This window comes from Ixodes scapularis, unplaced genomic scaffold (genome assembly GCF_016920785.2).
Source record: "Ixodes scapularis isolate PalLabHiFi unplaced genomic scaffold, ASM1692078v2 PGA_scaffold10__122_contigs__length_95168666, whole genome shotgun sequence".
In the NCBI taxonomy this organism is placed as follows: domain Eukaryota; kingdom Metazoa; phylum Arthropoda; class Arachnida; order Ixodida; family Ixodidae; genus Ixodes; species Ixodes scapularis.
This window is the reverse complement of record NW_024609836.1, coordinates 48,422,727-48,441,232: the sequence shown is the minus strand read 5'-3', so window position 1 is coordinate 48,441,232 and position 18,506 is coordinate 48,422,727. Positions and strand designations below refer to the sequence as shown.

The window sequence follows — 18,506 nt, the reverse complement described above, 5'->3', positions numbered from 1 at the left end:
TATTAAAGTATATTGATACGACCCACTGAACGTTCCTATAATCTTCTTAAATTTGTTTTGAAAATGGCACTATAGTTTCATGGGTAAATCTATTTATATGCGAGACCCTTTGATCTGCTCTGTTCGAAAAGGCCGCCCTGGTTGTTCGGTCGGTGACATCATTCGCCCAACGCGCGACTTTCACTTGCACGTACTCGCTAACTTGGCTCTCTCGGCGTCTCGCCCTTCAGCTACCTTGTTTGGGTTGCACGCGTTCTCGAAACAATTGCATATACGGCATCGTCCGCTTCATCGGAGTTTTCGACACTGATCGCAGCAGCATTGAGAGTGGCTGTTATTGAGAGATGTTGGAGGCTGGTCATTTGGACTCCGATCCACTGGCGACCAGCTCCAGTGATGACGACGAGATAGCCACGGACAAACTCGCCATCGTTCAAGACGGTCCCGTACATGCATGCGGGGTGGAAGGTCAAAGAGTAAGTGGGCGAGAGCAGCGTTGGAGTAGCAGAGTGGCGGTACAGTGTGCAATCAGACCATGGCAAGGCGAGCTTGGGCAAGCATGGGGGCACCAAGAACGAAAGAGTGTTCTACTAAATATGACGATCACGTGGTTTATGGGCACCGTGGTGCGACTAACTTGGGCTGTGCTGCCCGGTCGCCAGACAAGTGTGATCAACATTTGTAAATTGATTATTGCAATTAGTACCGAGCTCTAAAAATCGTGAAACTTGGTGTGCATTCTAAGTAATCTAAGAGAGTTTGATTTCGAGCATAATATACCCGTTTAATTTTCGTTTCCTAACCCCTTTAAGCAACCTGCCACCGGGAAGTTGGATCGGCTCACCAAGAATAGAGGGTCCAAAAATAAACGGCTCATACCAGGGACCAAAATGGCGACCGCATGGGGAGTTTGGTGCTACTTCCCCACGATTTGGCGAAGTTAAATGGGACAGGCCGATAAATACACCTATCGAAGTTGTGTTCCTCTAGCATTGCGGTGAGATCGTTGCTCTGAACATTCCACGCATTGCAGGAGCTCTGCCTGTACCTAGACCAGGAGCGCCTGCAGAGCACGTGCTCCTCGTGCGGCGTCCCGTCCGAAGATCGTCGCGACGACGGCGACGGCAGTTCGTCGTCTACCATCACCAACCAGGAGGACACGCTCTCCCCCTCCTCTCCTCCCCCACCCCCCCACCCTCCTCCGATGGCGGGAGGGGGCATGCCACCCATGCGTCATCCGGCGCCACCTGGGAACAGGGGTCCACCACCGCCGGCGTTGCGAGTTCATCAGCCCTCATCGAGATCTGCGGCAATAGAGGAGGCCATCCACCGGCATCGAACCATCATCAACGGTGAGCACTGACGACTTTCTCTCCCAGGGTCAGACTTCTGTGTCCGCGAGATCTCTCTCGCAGAGTGATCCAAGATGGCGTTCATAGATGGTTTGTCTGCTACGAAGCGTTTTTTGCAGACGAAAATTGAGCGAGAGAATATTGTACATTGTCTGCTATTAGGCCACAAAAAAAATCTATTGTCTGCTACGAACCGAGCGCCGCGGCAGAGTGAGATAAAATGGGCAAATAGTGATCTTTAGCTGTTTCAGAGTGGACAACCAACGCTTCTTTTGTGAGTTTAAAGTTGTTCCGCTGCTGTACAAAAGCGGACATCGACCAGCGCACCAAGGAGTACTAAGGACAGGTGTGTTGGCAAGGCATTCTCGCCAAAATATTGCCTAATTGTGAGCTCGCCAACAGGTCAAAAATTTCTCGATCAATTACGTGCATCGAGTGGGAAGCTGTGACTCCACATCAATCGGCAGATGACAAGGCTCTCGCTCTTATCTTGACCAAAATTAAACCTCTAGAGCAAAATCTTTACCTCAGCTCGAGTGCAGTTGTAGGTTGGGATTCTGCACCACATTGAAGGACCTTGAAGGATTTTTCAATGAAGTATCTTGGTCTGCTACGTAACATCTATAGCGTAATGTAACAAACAGTCGGGATGAGAATGACAGGGAGGTCTTTCGGTTCTCCCGCACCAGCGTGAGCTTCGTACCTTCGGTAAATGTTTGGCGTCCCGGTGAGCCCCAAAAACGCATGCGTAGTGAATGTATGGCAGAAGGCAAGGGGCGCGTGCTGGAAATGAACATCTGAAAGAGAAGTTCTGTTCTCCTCTTGCGAGGAACTTGGTTGTTATTAAGGACGGCTTGACCATTGTTACACCGAAATTTCTTCGTCTGCTTTCATCACATATAAATACAGGGTGTTTTACCAACGACCAAAAATAATGTTCATAAAAAAGGGTCTGTCACGGCAGACGACGTGTCTATTTACATAGATGTGTTTGACAGACAAATTATCCCCGAGTAAATATATCAGCTTGAACTTTAGAATTACACTTGAACACGAAGAAAGAAAGGACAGGAGAGGACAAACAGCTGACGACCAATGGTGTTTTAGAGTAAACTTCCAAATTGATTCAAAAGCCAAAGTAGAGCACGATAAACTTATTGCATAACTAAACCTATTGCACTAAAAAAGATTTCTACTGAATGAAGAAGCGAACGCGCAAGGGAGAAGTTTACACTAAAACACGGTTGGTAATCAGCTGTTTGTCCTCTCCTGTCCTTTCTTTCTTTGTGTTCAAGTATAATTCTAAAGTTCAAGCTGATATATTTACAAGTATGTACCAACACGCTCAACTCTTAACCGTTATTCATCTCTGAGGGCCGGGCAATTCCTCGAGCGCAGCTTTGCAGGTTCTGCGCGCAGCATGGCCAACTTTTGTTGTTTGGGTTGGCATGACGGCAGTGTTTTCTGTTTGTAAGCGCCGCTTGCCAAGCTGATGAACGAGTAAATTTTGTTGCCACTGGTACGAGGAATATCTGGCCAGTATCTATTGCTGCACAAATCCACAAGTGCAGGATCCTCTTCCTGGGGTGCGAGGACATTGCAAATTCGTAGAGGAGTTTTAAAAGAGTGTGTTCTATGGAGGTTTATGTACTTTGCATATAAATTTCTAAGGGGAGGGTGGTGGGGGGGTTATACAACACTTACAATTCATTGGATGAATCAATGCACCCTTGGGGCCTTCTTGCTTGTACTTTTGCAAGCGATCTTTAGGGAAGTGGCCTTTATGGTTGACGGCTTGTACTACAAACTGCTTGACGTTCACATTTGCAGAGCAAGTGCTGCGCTACATCAGAAATCTGGAAAGGCGCATCGAACTCTTGGAGTTGGAAAAGAATGGAAAGGAAATGGTGAGCATTGCGCAGCTTCGGTCAAAGACGACACCTTCTATCAGTGTCCAAAACACCAGTGGAGGTTTTTTTTTTTTTTTTTTCTGACATTCAGTGCAAAACAGCTGTCGTAGCGTCCTCTCATGTATACCGATAGCCTCGTATTCCCATTTCTTGTCTTCTTGTGCACTCTAAGAAAAAAGATGGTCTCAAAGGACTAACGGCAGCATTTGGTCCTCTGAGCTCCCATTTGCTCCCCGAAGAGTCCACCGGGTTCGAGCTAGGTACCATGGGCAAATGCTGAGGACTATCTGCACCCGATTGGGACTAACCGAAATGCGCGCAGGAGGAAATAGCAGCGAAATGCGCGCGGGAGCAAGAGCGCGGGAGAAAAAGACGCGCGGACAAGATGGCGGCGTTTGCTGCATTGCTAATAGCCAGCGTTAGCGATGCACTTACTGTTTCGGAACGCAGGGGGAGGTATCCACAGACAATCATAACATCAAAAATTTCAGGAGGGGGCATGTTTAAGGGTTGAAGCTGACTTTATAACGATTGCAGCCTCTGTACCAGCACGTCGTGGAAGCCGGCGCTGACTCAAGCGCCGCCATCGTTGATGCACTGGCCATGCGGCTTTTGAACATTGTCCTGCCGTCCTTCCCCTTTGCATTCTTTTGAACGCGCTTTGAAAGCATTTATATTTTCTTTTTGGTTTAACTGGAATTAAAATAGCCACGTAGCATGTGGTAAAAACGTTTCCAAAGACAAAAAAGATTCATTCTGGTTTATTTTCTTTTTGTATTCTTTATAATCTGTGTTGTTTAATTTTTTCGCAAGAGAGGATGCGGTTGCCACGGAGATGCGCATGCGCAAAGTAGGGCAGTCTATGCGGGAAAGCGAGAACATGGCTGCTGGGAGCCTATGGGGACGCTGTTTTATAGAGTGTCACAAAAAGTTTATGTGTACCGTTACTTCTTAGTAAGATATACACTCCTTGGAAAGTTTAGCAACAATATTGGAGAACAATATTGGTGCGAAAGCAGCACCTTATTTGTAACACCGTTCACGGTTGAGATGGTCACTGACAAAGCGACTCCTGTCATATGATTAGTATAAAAGGCGCATGGGTAGGCTGTGGGGTGGTGATTGAAATAGCGTGTCGTCACGTGTATGTTGTGTGTGTCATCTGTGTTCTAATTCCTTGTCTATGTTAAAATGTGTATAACATGTGCAAATGTGAAACAAGCGTTGTTCATATGTGAATAGAATGAGCGTGAAAAAGATCTACCCCAGCGATACCATATTTTTTTTACCAATTTTGAATTTGACGTTGACTAGCGCCACCTTGGTGTAAGGGCGCAATTCGGTAATAAATAAGGTAAGGGCGCGACATTTAGTTCCAGTGACCTAAATGCAAGGGTGCAAAAGTTAGTCCTGGGCGTTCAACTTTGAGGGACTAATGGTAGGGGAGCAAGGGTTGCTCCCGTTACCGTTGCTCCCCTAGGGGACCATTGGTTGTGTCAGCGCATTTTCTCCCTTGAGGGAGAAAGTCACGCTCCCTTTTTTCTTAGAGTGTGTGTAATATTCAGTACTGATGGTACTGCAAATGGGAACACAAAGTGTGGCAGTTTAGAGTGGTGAAGAAACGCTCAAAAACCTTCTGCTTTCCGAATGGGCACCTGCTGCCTCCAAAAATTGACAGATCCGCACGTCAAGCGTGGCGGCACAATGGCTTTAGCTCTGCCCAAAGATTCTGGATGACACGAGAACGAGGTCATTCATTCTTCACGGGCAAAACACAAACGCGGTTTACTTTCAGCTTGGTCCGTCGAATAGTCGTCTTGCGCTGTTGCGTGCAACACCATGCGCCATTGTGATCGTCTATTCAGTTGCGACGACTGGATCACTATTTCCCGGGATGCATCAACTAGAGCCATCAAATAAGCTATGCTTAGGGTATTGACACTTCATTCCCCAAATTTTTGTGGGCATCCCCATTTCGGTGATTAGCGCGGAACGGGCACAATCGACGATTGTTACAAAATGCTACTTTCCGAGCTTTAGATATTGTCGCGGATGAAGGTGGATAGACAAACGTAGAACTAAAAATAAAGGTTTCGTTGGCGAACCTGTGCCAGAAAGAAAAGGAAAATTGAGCGTCGAGGTGTCGGTGCGACGGCTGGCTAGCGCCAGAGTGCGAGAATGAGTTGGCAAGGTGTCTTGAACCTTCGGCCTAGAACGTTCAAGCGTCAAACAGTTGGGAGACTGACTCGGCAAGGTCATATTGACCTCCTTATCGATTGCACTTGGTATCCCAAACATACCTAGTACGTTGTTTCTCTCCGTCGTGGACCGTTTTGAGATCCTTGGAGGATGAAAGATTGTTTGCCAGAATTTCAGATGAAGCTTCGGACAACTGGCGACGGTAATTTTACACACTGAGATGGCCGAAACACTCTCACTCCGAAACGTATGTCATTTGGTGGTTCCAGTGCCAACCGTAAAATTACGCTTTGTAGCTCACTCGGGTTGGTTTAGCACGACACAAACCGATACCACAGTGCCTGGAGCGTGTCTCCGACCGGCATGTTACTGTCCCAGGCACCGAACCCATACCATTGGTAGGGGGATTCTCTCACACGCTTGCACGGACGGCTCTCTTGACCGAATGCGCAGCCGAACTTGGAAGGGTTGCAGAAGCAGTCTGGCAACGGTGAAAGGAAGTACCAGAGCGGCATCCCTCGAGCTCCCCTCTACCGACGGGCGGAAGAGGCCAACTGCATCGGGGTGCCTCGCATGCACGCTGGAAACGGCCTGGAGCACTCGGTGAGTCGGCGACGAGCGGCATAGCCAAAAATTTTTTTCAAGGGGGGCTGATGTGGCTTGTATGTCCATGACTTGTGGGGGGGAGGTCAAAATGCATGTGTATATTATAGGGTCGGCTGGATTTCAGGGCGAGGTTTAAGCCCCATAAGCCCCCCCCCCCCCCCCACCCCCGGCTACGCCACAGGTGGTAAAAGTTTTGAACGAGCGATTGACAGTTTTTGTTTTTTTTAGAGCGCAGCTTTTAGGCACCCGTTTCCGGCTTGAGCGGCGTCGGCGTAATTGCGCGGTGCATTATGAGTAAATTTCCTTTTACTTTTTCAAAACACTTTACCACAATTTTTTTTTTATCCTTTTAAGGTTAATTTTATATTTTCAATAAACCAAGTTGGGCTTGGTTTTCAGTTGTTTCTTCGACACCAGCTCACTTTTTCGTTCAGATTACCTTTACTCTCGCAGTTGTCTCGAGAATTATTCCGAGGCTTCCATTTTGAAGACTCGTCTCGAGTTCTTAGTTAGCCCTCTTATTTATTGGGATCTGTTCAAGTGCTTAGTCTGGAGGGCCCTGTTTTGTATTGTAGCAATCGACCAGATGAGCAAGCTCGAAAGGGCAAGAGGGATAGCAGTGTCAGGCTCCCGACGAGGTCTCCACAACAGGATGGAGACCAGTCTCGTCTTCCGACAAGACCGCGAGTTTTTCTTTAATGCGTCCTTCCGGGCTTGCCGAAAAGATTGCGAGTGCATTTGATAACTCCTTAACAATTCTATTCTCCCTACACTTATTCCAGCGAATAAGACACAGGACCATGGCAGCTCCATGTGTACAAATCTGTTAACTACGACGATTGTCACCGTCGGTTCGTCTCTTCTTTTCTCCAGGAAGTTTTCGTAGGTCAACATTAATATTGTGGGCCGTCAATTCGAACGGTGTGCCCAAAGTGGCATCGAACATTCAAAATCAATTTGCTCCAACTCTGTCATTTTTCTGCCTTGCCTACCATACTTACTCGCATAATGAATGCACTTTTTCTCCCGAGAAATTTATGCATATGGGGGGGGGATGCGTTCATTATGCAAGGTAAAGTTTTGTGCATTTACACACGGGGACGCATCCCACGGTTGATCCTGGGTGCACCACAGTAACCGTGCTCTATAAATTGCGAACCTTTTCTAGGGTGCCTTCGGCGTTCCGTTTGCCAAAGGAAGGGTGCGAACCATAGACAACTGCGCGTTTGGTGACGTTATTCTATCCGATGGGCGAAACGTCTTCGGGGGCTAGGCAAGTCCTCGATGTTACTGCCACGCTTGGTTTGGCGGCAAAAGATCTGCTCAGTAGGCTTGATGGCTGGCCGAGTTGGCAAGTTAAAAACTCGCAGACCGAAAATTTAAGGTGCGTTTATTATGTGATACGGTATTTGTGTGGGTATGACTTGTGTAGCTTGATGTTGCCCTGTCCATTTTGCTGGAGACACAATCTCTAAAGCTTGGTCTGTTATTTTGTTTCAGGAACCGTACGTGGGGGTGGCAAGACCGGAAGCCGTCGTGCACGCAATGAAGGCAAGTGTTTGGCGCGTCTGATTACTAAAGCCACGGCGACACAATTTTTTAATCTCAGGCTGAATAATGATCAGAATTTGGCTTGGACGTGCTGTAGCAGATGTGGACCTGCAACACGGGTAAAACGTGTGTACAGAGCATTTCCAGGCGTTTAATTATCAGTCTTTGAGGCTGGAACACGCGTGCAAAAATCCAGCCAAAAATGTGCAAAATTAAAAACAGATGCGAAAATCGTTCTGCAACAATTCAGATGTGGGCATTTATTCATAACTCGCAATGGTGAAAAGCAGGCTTGCAATTTCCTTGCAATAAATAGTTATGCGCGATTCTTAGCAAAAAATAGTGTGGAACTATTTTTTAGGATCTGAATGTTGTCATCTGTGAGATTAAATGAAAACTCTTTTTTGGCCTTTGTTTTTTTCAATTGAGAAACATTATCTTTCTAACACATTTTACCCTCGCATTCTCTACAATTTGAGGAAAACATACTCTTCCTCAAATCGGGAGTCCAAAACGTCCGACCCTGCCTTTGATAATATCCGTTAGTGATGGGCCAAATCAGCCAAAGTTCGTATTCAGCAAAATCTTTTTTAAACAAATCCTGCAGATTTGGCAGACTTCTGTGCGTCTGTGCAATGTCGGCAACATTGAAAGAAAACATTTTTTTTAGCGCGAATTTTGCATTTTTTGTTTTTATCTCGGTTTAAACAACTTCATGCAAAACTACACAAGGTGCTCGTTTTTGCACATCCAAAACCTCTAAGTGCCACATTCCTAGACAGTTTACAAGCTATCAACACGTGCAAAACTGGTGCAATATCCAAAAGCTTGGATACTACTTACAATAATAGTGGCTTCCAGTGGAGGTTCAGCTGGCGGATTCATTGCGACACGCAGAAAACAAATCTATCCACGGTACCTGCCAGGACCACCATTCCAAATGCAAACACTTGCATCGATGAAGTTCCGAAACAAACTAAATCAGCTCCATAGGCGTACTTAGGGCGCCTTCATGTGCGCTTTGCTTAGGGTCGAGACATCTGGCCATTCTGTCCCACACATTTATTTTTCTTTTTTGTTCAGAAGCCCATGAAAGAATGTGTTCTTGCACACGTTTATGGCGCCGACTGTGCTATGGCGACATTTTGTTTTCGTCGACTTCTTTGTATTTTACCCGTGAGCGCGTGCTGTCGGCATCGGGTACTACAAAGGGTGGCATCACCCTAAACAGAAGGACATCGAGGCATTCTAGGCGTACCATGATTGAAGTCACCGTAATTTTGCAAAACAACACACAAAAATGACACTGATAAACTTGTACTTTCATAATCACATTATTTAGCGATTTCTATGTTCAAATTTATTTATTTGTTCTGCTAGGCACCTAAAAAAAATTTCCGCTAAAATAATAAAAAAAAAAAATTCTTTAGTCAGTTTGACAACGTTGCATTTTTGCTGAATTTCTGGAAAAGTTTGGCAAATATTCGGCTGTGCCGAATCCCAAGATTCTGCTGAAGATTGGCCCATCACTAGTACCTGTAAAGAAAGTGTCGGTTTGCTGGCCAAAGTGCCAGCCTTTGGCGTAATTGATGGACACGAAGATGGTGTGCGAGTCTTTGCTCATTCGCAGCATTTTTTCTCCGCTGTCCAGGTTTTGGAAGTTCACGAACAGCTGGACAAGACCACGGATAGCGAACTCGAGTTTGAAGAGCTCGCCGAAGGAGAGAAGGCGCTTGTCAGAGAAATGTGCAACGTGAGTCAAAACCATGTTAACTCTGCACATTGTGGAGTAATTGCAACGGATAATTTATATGAGCCTGTCCGAGCTAGTTGTTTGATAGAGATGCAACGAAATGGCGAGCCTACGTTCATAAAATGTCAGTGAGCGCAAGTGTTTGGGAAAGGGGCTACAAATTAAACAAGTGATCGTTGTCCTAACTTCAGTCAAAAATCTAAGAACACTCAGAAGTGTAGGAAAGCCTGTATTGCTAAAATGAGGACCGACCCGTTGACTTGAAACCCAAAATGACATTCCTTAGTTTTGCAAGACGTAGGCTTAACAAAACAAGTCTCCTTTTTTTTTTTTTAATAGCAAAAATGAACTTTGCATTGCTGAATGTAGCACTAGCGGGCCAAACCTGATGCCAAAGATTCAGAAATTAACTTTATCTCAATCAAAACTTACACACAATTTTCAGAAAATTTCCACGGGAAAATGAGGCCCGTTTTTGGTAACTGGTGCCATTCAGCCCTGTGTATTCCAAGTTTGTCGGCCACCATCTTCCCGTTGAAAATTTCAGAAAATCACTCGCAACTTTTGAGCAAGACAACGGTTAGTCCTGAAACTTTGGCGTGTGGTTCGGACTGCTAGCGCTATGTATGGGCGGAGAATGGGCATTGGGCGATGCATTGTTTATTTTTGCAGTGAAGAAACCCCTGTAAATTTTTGAGGGGAACACCCCATTGTAATGTTCTATTATTTCCGATTCTTGACCCAGTAATGACGGACGATGGAGCGTTGGACAGATATGCCCGTTGCACAGTTACATCTGCTACAGACGCCGATGGGATAAGAACAGTATGTCAGAAGACATTGAGCACGTGCTGGGCACCGGGCACCGGAAAGGGACTTCCTGCTGTTCTCAACCTCGGTGACCGTAGCGTTCCGCAATTTCACTCCATTCTTTTTACAATTTTTGCGTTTCGACAGGTTGTGTGGCGGAAGTTGGAAGACGGACCGACTTGAGGAAGAGCAGAAGGGGTGGCCAAGTCTCCAAAGGAGGTTGAAATACTCGGAAGAAAGAGAAACGAAGACGTGCCAACGCACCGCCATGCATTCTGGGCAACCGCGCTCGTTTCCGAGATGCATGCCATCGCGACTCTTTTTCGACTGTTTTACGCAATCGAAGGGCGTGCGGGGATGCCCTTTTGCTCCCGTGCACCCCTCGGATCAACGACCACCTTAGTATTATTATCAAACCCTTTTCTAAACGCATTCCGCAAATTATTTTTGTTTCGGATGTCGTGCCTCGTTTCTCGCCGAGCTCCCGCCATTTAGAGAGGCTCGACGGGACTTGAGTGCGTACAAAAAGGCGAGAGTGACGACGCATAAATTGTGCTCGTATTCCTGCGGTTTGCCCCGTGTCAGTACAGGTCGCTTCGGATCTCGAAGGTCACAACTAGGTGTCGTAAGAAGCTGCCAAGTGTGCAGGAACAAAACTTTGGAGGTCTGTTCTGAGCGGTTATGTGCCTGCGTCATTATTTCGCTTCTTGTAATTTAATGATACGCTTCGCTTCGAGGGACCACGAAATGCTTTGCTCGATTTCGCTAAATACTGTTCAGACGTGATCACAGACGTGTAGGTTAAGTCCACACACACACTGTTGCAGAAACCACGGAGTTGGTAATACTGGGCTGTGCTCCAGACATTATCAAAGTTTGGTGACTTCCATCGCCATACTTATGCCACCAAACAAGCCACACCTCAAAGTATGGGCACTCCATTCCCAAATTTTCTTTTAGGCGCCGCCATTTTTTTGTTGCCATTTTGGTGCTTGGTGCAGAGCGATCGCAATCACCAATCGTTACAGTTCAAAAATGCAACTTTCTAATCTTTCGACACGGTTTTAGTACGCTCGGGCAACGTCGTTCTGCTCCATCGCGTACCATTGTAACATTTCTAGAAAACTGAAAAACATTTTTCGCAATTTCAGGTATAGCTTCAGGCAACTGGATAAATAGTAAACGCCACATGCGTTTACCAAAATTCAAGCCCCACATCGTTTCATGGTCCCTGTAAGGTGCATTTCTACATAATCAAAACTTGACAAGGTTGTGAAGAGGTGTTTATTTATGCAGCGTCATTCCGTCCCTTCCACTTCAGTGTTTCGCGTGCTCGACATCGTAAGCACCTTGCGTGATAAGGTACTCAAAAAGCGTGTGAGATTACGGGCCCCACGCAAAGAGTTTTGTCTCTCATTCTAACGACTCGCTCGGTCCAATGGATAGAAAATAAAAGTATTTTACATTAACCCGCCGAATTTTCGGGGCGACTGGCCGTCGTAACACTGGATGCGTCCGACAGAGCTTGCTGTGATTTGGTGTCAGGGTATCCAAGCTTCTTTGTGGAGCATAAAATGAAAATGAGACTACTACTAACATAAACATGTAAATACGGTGTGCGTGCGACGGTCGCAGAACGTACCAGGGTTTAGGAACGTTGTACAGTGTACTGCATGTGTCGTGTTAATTTTTGCAAAATGCCATACGAATAATTTGGTGTTCGTCAGCTCGAGACGTGCACGTAAAAGTGCCATCTTGGAAGTCCGTTTTCAGTCGCGTACAGTGGGGTGCCTTGGTGGTGCTTTTTTTAAAAGAAAAAGCTGCGTTTCACCGAAGGCCAATATCAAAAGCTGGTAGAAACAAGCGCCAAGAAACTGGTTTTGTGTGATCAAAACTTGAATCTTGGCCATGTTTTTCGGGCGTCAGCTTTTCACCTTTTTGCCGCGTCGACGGAAACTGGATGAACTCGGAACTCGCAAACATAGAATGTACATAGCTGTCGAACAAGCATTTATTATACCGACTAGATCTGTCGTGCTTTTTTTTTTTTTTAGAATATATTATACAATGTACAAGTGCCACGAAAACATTGTGCCTTGCAGATAATGCCGCCGTATTTTTGTTACAGGTTGATGAGCAGAGTTTAATGAAAGATTGTTCTCCCTTTTTACACTGCGCATTTTGTATACAAAACCGTAAGGGTGCGTCGCGAGATCAGCAGCTTGTAGAAATGTCTGTGCTACTGCGCTGCAAACCTGTTTTTCCCTACTGACCTGGTATTTTGTGCTAATCTTTTCTCCACGCAAACAAAAATTGGTGTTTCTGTGTTGTGAAATAAGCGCAGAAGTTGAATAAAGAAATATAACGACTGCTTTTACCCCTGAAATGTCTCTTCCCTGTTTGTCGCTCACTGGTGCAACCCGACCTCAAACACCTTTTGAACAAAAGTTGAGAAGCTAGGGAACGCACGACACACACACACATTTACACTCGCAGGCATTGACTTCACTCGATCTTTGCAACAAAGATGTCGATTTGTTTCTGGATTTCCTTGAGGATTTGTTCTTCTGTGGCCCTTGGGTTTTTCTTGATGTAGTCCGCTATTGCGAGAAGAGCTTCATTCTGAAGAGAAAAAAACTTTTCTCTATACCTTCTCACACACTGAGAGGCTGACAGTGAATGCAACAATACAATGTAAAGTAAGATGATGTGTAAATACAATGTAAGGAAATACAGGATGGTAAATTTTATGTTGAAACCTTTTTTTAAAGGGCGAGAGTTAGATGAGTGTCTTCATCATCTATTTTTATAAGGCTTGGCGGACATTAGATAGGGGGTAATTGTCATGAAAAGTTGGCTAATTAACTAAAATTTGTTTATTAAGTTTTTAATTATTGGTTTTAGGGGTCATGTTTCAATTGCAGTATTGATGGCATTTACTAAACACCAGACCCATTGAAAGCATTTGCAAAAATGCGATGGTTTTCGAGATATTGATCAATTTTAACTTTTTTGAGCCCATTTAAAAGTTGTGCACAAAAAGGGTGCGTGCGAGCCCCGCCCACGACGACGTTTAAAGAGCGACGTAGGTGCTTGAGTAACATCGTCCGTCGGCACACCCACGAAGGACCCACTGTTGAGATAGTGACGACAAGATTGAAGTGACGTAGCTCTTCCAAGCGTCATCGTGGGTAGGGCTTGCAGTGCTCTTAACGCGAGAATGGTTAGGAGCTTGAGTCGCAGGAAATCCGGCGTCAGTCTCGGCGTAACCAAAAAATCCCATAATGCAACGTGCGACCCCACGTCTGACGTTGCACGTGTCTGCACGCGTTGCATTATGGGACCACACACACACACATGCACGGCTTGGACACGAACATGCGCTTATATGAGAAGGCTTTGCGAACACGACCGGAAAATGCTGTCGCATTCCACTCTTAAAGGCGAAGCTCAAGCGTCCCCCATGATTTTTGCGCTCAATTTTTAGATGGGACAAAAATAAATGTGCAAACGGAGCAATTAATATCTCGGAATCTATTGCATTCTGGCAAATTCGTTCAATTTGTCCGGCTCCTAATTAGTAATTCTGTCAATACTCCAATTACGACATACTTCCCGAAAACAAATAATTAAAAAGTTACTGAACAAATTTTTGTTAATTAGCCAACTTTCCTCGGCGTTTGCGCCCTCATCTGACATTCGCCGAGTTTGATAAATACTTGGAGAAGCCAGCAGTTGTTATCTAACTTTGGCCCCCATTTCGTAAAAGATATGTTCAAATTCAAATTAAACAGGAAATACCACGTAAAATAACTACAGTACCACTGAGGATATAAAACAGCAAACACAATCCTGTCTCGTTAATATGAACATCCCGCCCGCATTATGGACGAAATTTTCGTCGACCAATCTTTCGCCATGCAATTCTGCCCTGTTGATAAGGGAACCCGCAGTCCGGATTATGGACAGCTATTTTGAGGACGAATTGGGTAAATGCAGGCATTTTTGTCACATTATTGTAGACCATTCCATTTAGCGCTCTCTGGGCGGCACCATTTTGTTTGACAGCAGCGCCCTCTCCATACATCCGGGAAATTCAGCAGGTTCGGCGGGGTAAAACGAGGGTTGCCATTCTCCATCTTTGGGCTGTACTGGCGGGCTGTACGGAACATCAAACTCTTGCTCGTGGCTGTCATTGTGAAGTGGTTCGCGTTCTTAGAATAGTTATGGCTACTCCAAAGTCATAGCTCTCTGTTGTTCTATTTCGGTAAATGATCAACTAGCATATCTTTTTTCCGTTACTTAAATAGCAGTTCAGTCAGCCCGCATTACTATCCTCAACTACTTACTGCGTGTATTGCGGCAGAAAAGTATATTTTTATTTATTATTTCAGACTTCCAATCATGGTCGCTAAAGATCTACACAAGTACGAACTTTGTATAGTAAAAAAGGTACCGCAACCGGATTTACTTTTCGCCGGAGAGACCGACCAATCTGACACAGTTTTCCCTATTTTTTTTTATTTGCACGTAGGTAACAGCGCAATCGGACCCTGTTAGTCTTTTTATCTAGCATAGTATTACACGATAACTGGCATACCAAAATCTGCGCACCTGCACTTGAAATTTCCAAAATGACGCGATTTTAAACAGAGTTTGCACGCCAGCCGGATGCTAGGTACAGCCCACTCGGCGGAGCAGACGACATATGGGGTGAGAGGGCGAGGGCATTTTTTTTCTCCATTACCCTCTCTGCTATGACCCTAATGGAACTGTCTATAGATGCCAAAACTTTTTTGTTTTTTTTCTTTTCTTTAAACTCTTTTAAAAAGGTCCAAAAACTCCCTCGATATATTGATGAACCCAGGAGGTCACAATGTGCACCCGGACATCTGTTGCAGGTCTTGCAATATGAGCTGTGCGCAAAAAGATGTTTTTGTTTTGTCTTTTACGTAAAATGGGTCACTAACACTTGCAGTCTTCTGTAGAGATTGGTATACCTACAAACGGGAACAAAATAAGAATGAACACTAAAGCAGCTATGGTCGGTGACAGGTTAAGATTAAAGTGGAAGCTCCTCCCACCTCCATTTTAGCAGTGTGAACACTGGAGAGGAGGGGCGACCTCCTTTCCAGCAATGCTTTAGAGTGGAAAGGGGTCCGGAGGAGCTTCCAGTTCACCTTTACCCTGTAACCGACTGTAGGTCATAAGACCGTAGACCTCGTCATTGTTTGGGGAACGAGATAAGCTCTGGACCCACAAAGCTAAGTTCTCCTATACTCCGTTCCACTGCAACTTGGCAAACGGCGAAGGTCGGGATGAAAGGAGTTTCTTCTTCCCATCTTCAACCCAAGCATTTGGAGAAGATGGGAAGGAGGAGCTCTCCTCCATGCTTGTTGATGTGTGTGTTTTGGCCCAGATTCGTTATTATGGACGACTCACACTATGGACGATTTTCCTGGGGGACAGAGAAGTCCATACTAACCAGACATGACTGTACAAGCAAAGTCGTGTACAGAGAGAGTTTGGTCAATGGCAAAAACGGGCAGAGCCAGAGCGTGCACCAGACGCAGAATGAGGGCTTGACACGCCCTCATGGCCAACCAGAAGCCGAAAATGGTACCCTGGCGGTGGCAGCGAAAAACAGTTTTAATAAGTGCGTAAGAGTTAAATGTAGTAACTCTTCATGGTTGAAAATGTGGTGCACGTGATGTTTCGATTCTGATCATGTAAAAAGATGTGAGAAACGAATGTGCTGCTTTAGCTCTGTTTTGCTTGGACGGAGCCTGACTGCTCGGATGGCAGATTCCCAGCCCTCGGCGCCTGGCATACGAACTACATTGATCGTTCTACTAGTCGCACACTTTTTACATCTTTATATACCTTCCACTATGATTTTGCATGACCGTGATCACAACGTCACGTGCACCGAATTTTCAGTTTCCGACAGTTACACCGACACGTTTATTAAGTTTGTTTCTTGCGATCACCACCAGGGTATTACCCTGGCGGAGATTGTCAGCTGGCCAGGCAGGCAGGCAGGTAATACCCTGGCCAACTGGCGGCTTCTGGCTGGCCACATTCAAATTTGTGAAGACGCCCTGGAACACGCCCAGCCACCTTTTGGCCAATGGCGCCTCATTTGCCTCCTATACTTCCCAATGAATGGCCACTCTCTCTATATACAGCTCTGTGTACAAGTAAATACAATAACACTAAGTAAATACAACAGCTAGTACAATGACACTGAGAATGCCACCTGTGTAGGTGGCTCTGTGTGTTCTGTACAGTCGGAGTAAAACTTTTCTTAATCAAGAATTGTCCCGGCTTTGAAACATTTTGCACAATGCTTCATCCACAACGAGACACAAGAAAGACAAGCAATGATATGGTCTCGTTTCACAGCCAGGTTCTGATGGAAATAGCAAGTCGTCTCTCAGCATCGACGGTTGTGCAAATGCCGATACAAAAGCTATGAAAGCTTACTGAGCACTCAATACCGTTCACAAATGATAAACTTGTTTTATGGCCAGATTCTGATTGCAATAGTAGACGGTCTCAACCTCGGTGATTGTACAAACACCAAAGGAAAAGCTACAAAGGCTTACCAAGCGCGATATTGTTCTTGAGCGGTGAACTGTCGATGCAAGGAACTCTCAACACCACAGTAAAGTTGAAGCAAAATCAAGACTCGCAGTACTGGCTTGCCGAGTGAAAGACAACTCGTGTAAACCAAACTATATTTACCCTGTGTGCTTCAATCTCGTCTTCCCTGTTCAGTTTCTTCCAGAAGTGCTGCAGAAGCCGCACACCGACCACGGACTTGTAGAACTTGTCTGCGTTCTCGACTTTCTCTAACGAGAGATACAGTCCGATCTGGGCGCGAGAGTAGACAAAGCATCGGCGCGTCACTCTACGTCATTGTTAATGGTCCATCTGGGTGCAGACGGAAAGGCCCTGAACCGTATTCATCCTTTTATCAATTTCTCAAGTTTATCGAGGTCGGATCGATTGGCCACCGAATTTTCTGGAAAATCCGGTAGACCCGACAGACTTTCTGACCGGGACATGTAGAAGCAAAAACGGAAAGGGGATGCCTCAATTCAGGACCCTTTCCGGCTGTTCTCACTGCAATTGCGACAATCAAGCTGGGAAATGGACAATTTTGGTGAAATGTTCAAGACGTCCACCGCACATTGCAAAAATGAAGATTTCAAGGCCACAAGTATGAGGGGTATGAACAAGTTATCTAGCCCACTATGAAGTGTAACTCTGACTGAGCAGAAGTTAAAATTTATCACATTTTCCTTCCACTTGGTCAGTTTATTTCTTGGAAATACTGTAAATGAAGAATAAATTAATTCAAGAACCTCAAAACCTCAAAGTCACATCTCCCTTTTATGAATTTCTTCGGCAGAAGCGGATACTGCGTGTCGAATTTACAGCCTCTCTCTAGAGAGCAGTCCCGAATGCATCAAAGTACTAGACTCAAAGCGGGCAAGGCTTGTTTGTTTGTTTCTTTTTATTTTTCCTTTTCATAATTATAATTTTATTCTATGTTTAGGTGGATAGCTGGAAGCCCATATCAGGCACCCGAGGCTCCTCTTTCAAACTATGAAAATAAATACTTAAAAAAACTCCTAAATTTTTACAATGTGAAAAATTGGTCATTTCCCAGCTCACATCAATGCTAGCCATCACAGAAGCACATTTGTGTGAGCTCGCATTACTTACAAGGAACTACGGCGCTAACGTAACCAAAACCAGCCACACCACTTCACGTAAGGCGCTTTACGGTAAATAAAACCCAAAATCACATCAAGTACAGAAATAAAGCCGGTGAGAAGCATAAAAAAGGGGGCAAAAAAATAAATAAAGCTGAGGCGGCCAAGGCATACGACAGGTGCTACAACACGAATACAATACGGTGTGGTGTGGGTGCCGTGGATTCCATGCGTCTCCGTTGCAGGGGATGCACAGGCAGATGTAAGAGAAATATACCCGCTTCCTGACCTGTTCTAGCAATTCAAGATTGTCAGCGCTTACTTGCTGCAGCAAGTCACCACCATCTTTTAGCAATGGTGAAGTCATCTTTCAAACAGAGGTCCGACTTGTTTTCCAAACCAGGATTAAGTTTGCGGCTGACGGGAGACTCCGTAGGACGTCTACTTTCAGCACTAATGTCTTATTATGTTTTCAAAACTGATTTCTTGAGCTGTTCTTGAACTACAGCGTAACAGAAAACAGCACCAAGAGCACCGACAGCAGCCTGCAAAACTTGGGCGGCGGCCAGCGGCGGAAGCGGAAGTTAATTGCTACGACGAG

General features: G+C 45.4%; 2 protein-coding genes across 3 annotated transcripts in view; one reads left to right on the top strand and one right to left on the bottom strand.

Moving 5' to 3' along the window:
* LOC8043909 (coiled-coil domain-containing protein 85C) overlaps positions 1-12,567 on the top strand; it is a 24,043-nt gene extending 11,476 nt beyond the window's left edge. The window contains exons 4-9 of the mRNA XM_029991118.3: positions 1,034-1,352; positions 3,183-3,259; positions 5,915-6,064; positions 7,568-7,618; positions 9,270-9,371; positions 10,329-12,567. Of these exons, the coding sequence (XP_029846978.2) occupies positions 1,034-1,352; positions 3,183-3,259; positions 5,915-6,064; positions 7,568-7,618; positions 9,270-9,371; positions 10,329-10,364 (735 nt within the window). The 3' untranslated portion in view covers positions 10,365-12,567. The remainder of the gene's footprint in view (positions 1-1,033; positions 1,353-3,182; positions 3,260-5,914; positions 6,065-7,567; positions 7,619-9,269; positions 9,372-10,328) is intronic.
* On the bottom strand, positions 12,166-18,492 carry LOC8043908. 2 transcript variants are annotated; one of them, XM_029991122.3, is made up of 3 exons: positions 18,228-18,492; positions 16,929-17,057; positions 12,166-12,803 (listed from the first exon to the last, which is right to left on the bottom strand). In XM_029991122.3, the coding sequence occupies exons 1-3, from the start codon at positions 18,270-18,272 to the stop codon at positions 12,687-12,689; spliced, it is 291 nt and encodes a 96-aa protein (XP_029846982.1). In that variant the 5' UTR covers positions 18,273-18,492; the 3' UTR covers positions 12,166-12,686. The 2 variants fall into 2 exon arrangements, with proteins under 2 accessions (XP_029846982.1, XP_002416481.2); XM_002416436.4 differs by having other exon boundaries at positions 18,195-18,485.
* Positions 18,493-18,506: the final 14 nt, after the last annotated feature.

What these genes read in the sequence shown, in the direction of transcription:
- LOC8043908 (XM_002416436.4), bottom strand. Translation starts at nt 18,272, where the DNA reads ATGACTTCACCATTGCTAAAAGATGGTGGTGACTTGCTGCAGCAAGTA. An exon ending in ATCTTGAATTGCTAGAACAG is followed by an intron (nt 17,058 to 18,194) that starts GTCAGGAAGCGG and finishes TCTCGCGCCCAG; the next exon opens with ATCGGACTGTATCTCTCGTT. An exon ending in ACGAGATTGAAGCACACAGG is followed by an intron (nt 12,804 to 16,928) that starts GTAAATATAGTT and finishes TTTTCTCTTCAG; the next exon opens with AATGAAGCTCTTCTCGCAAT.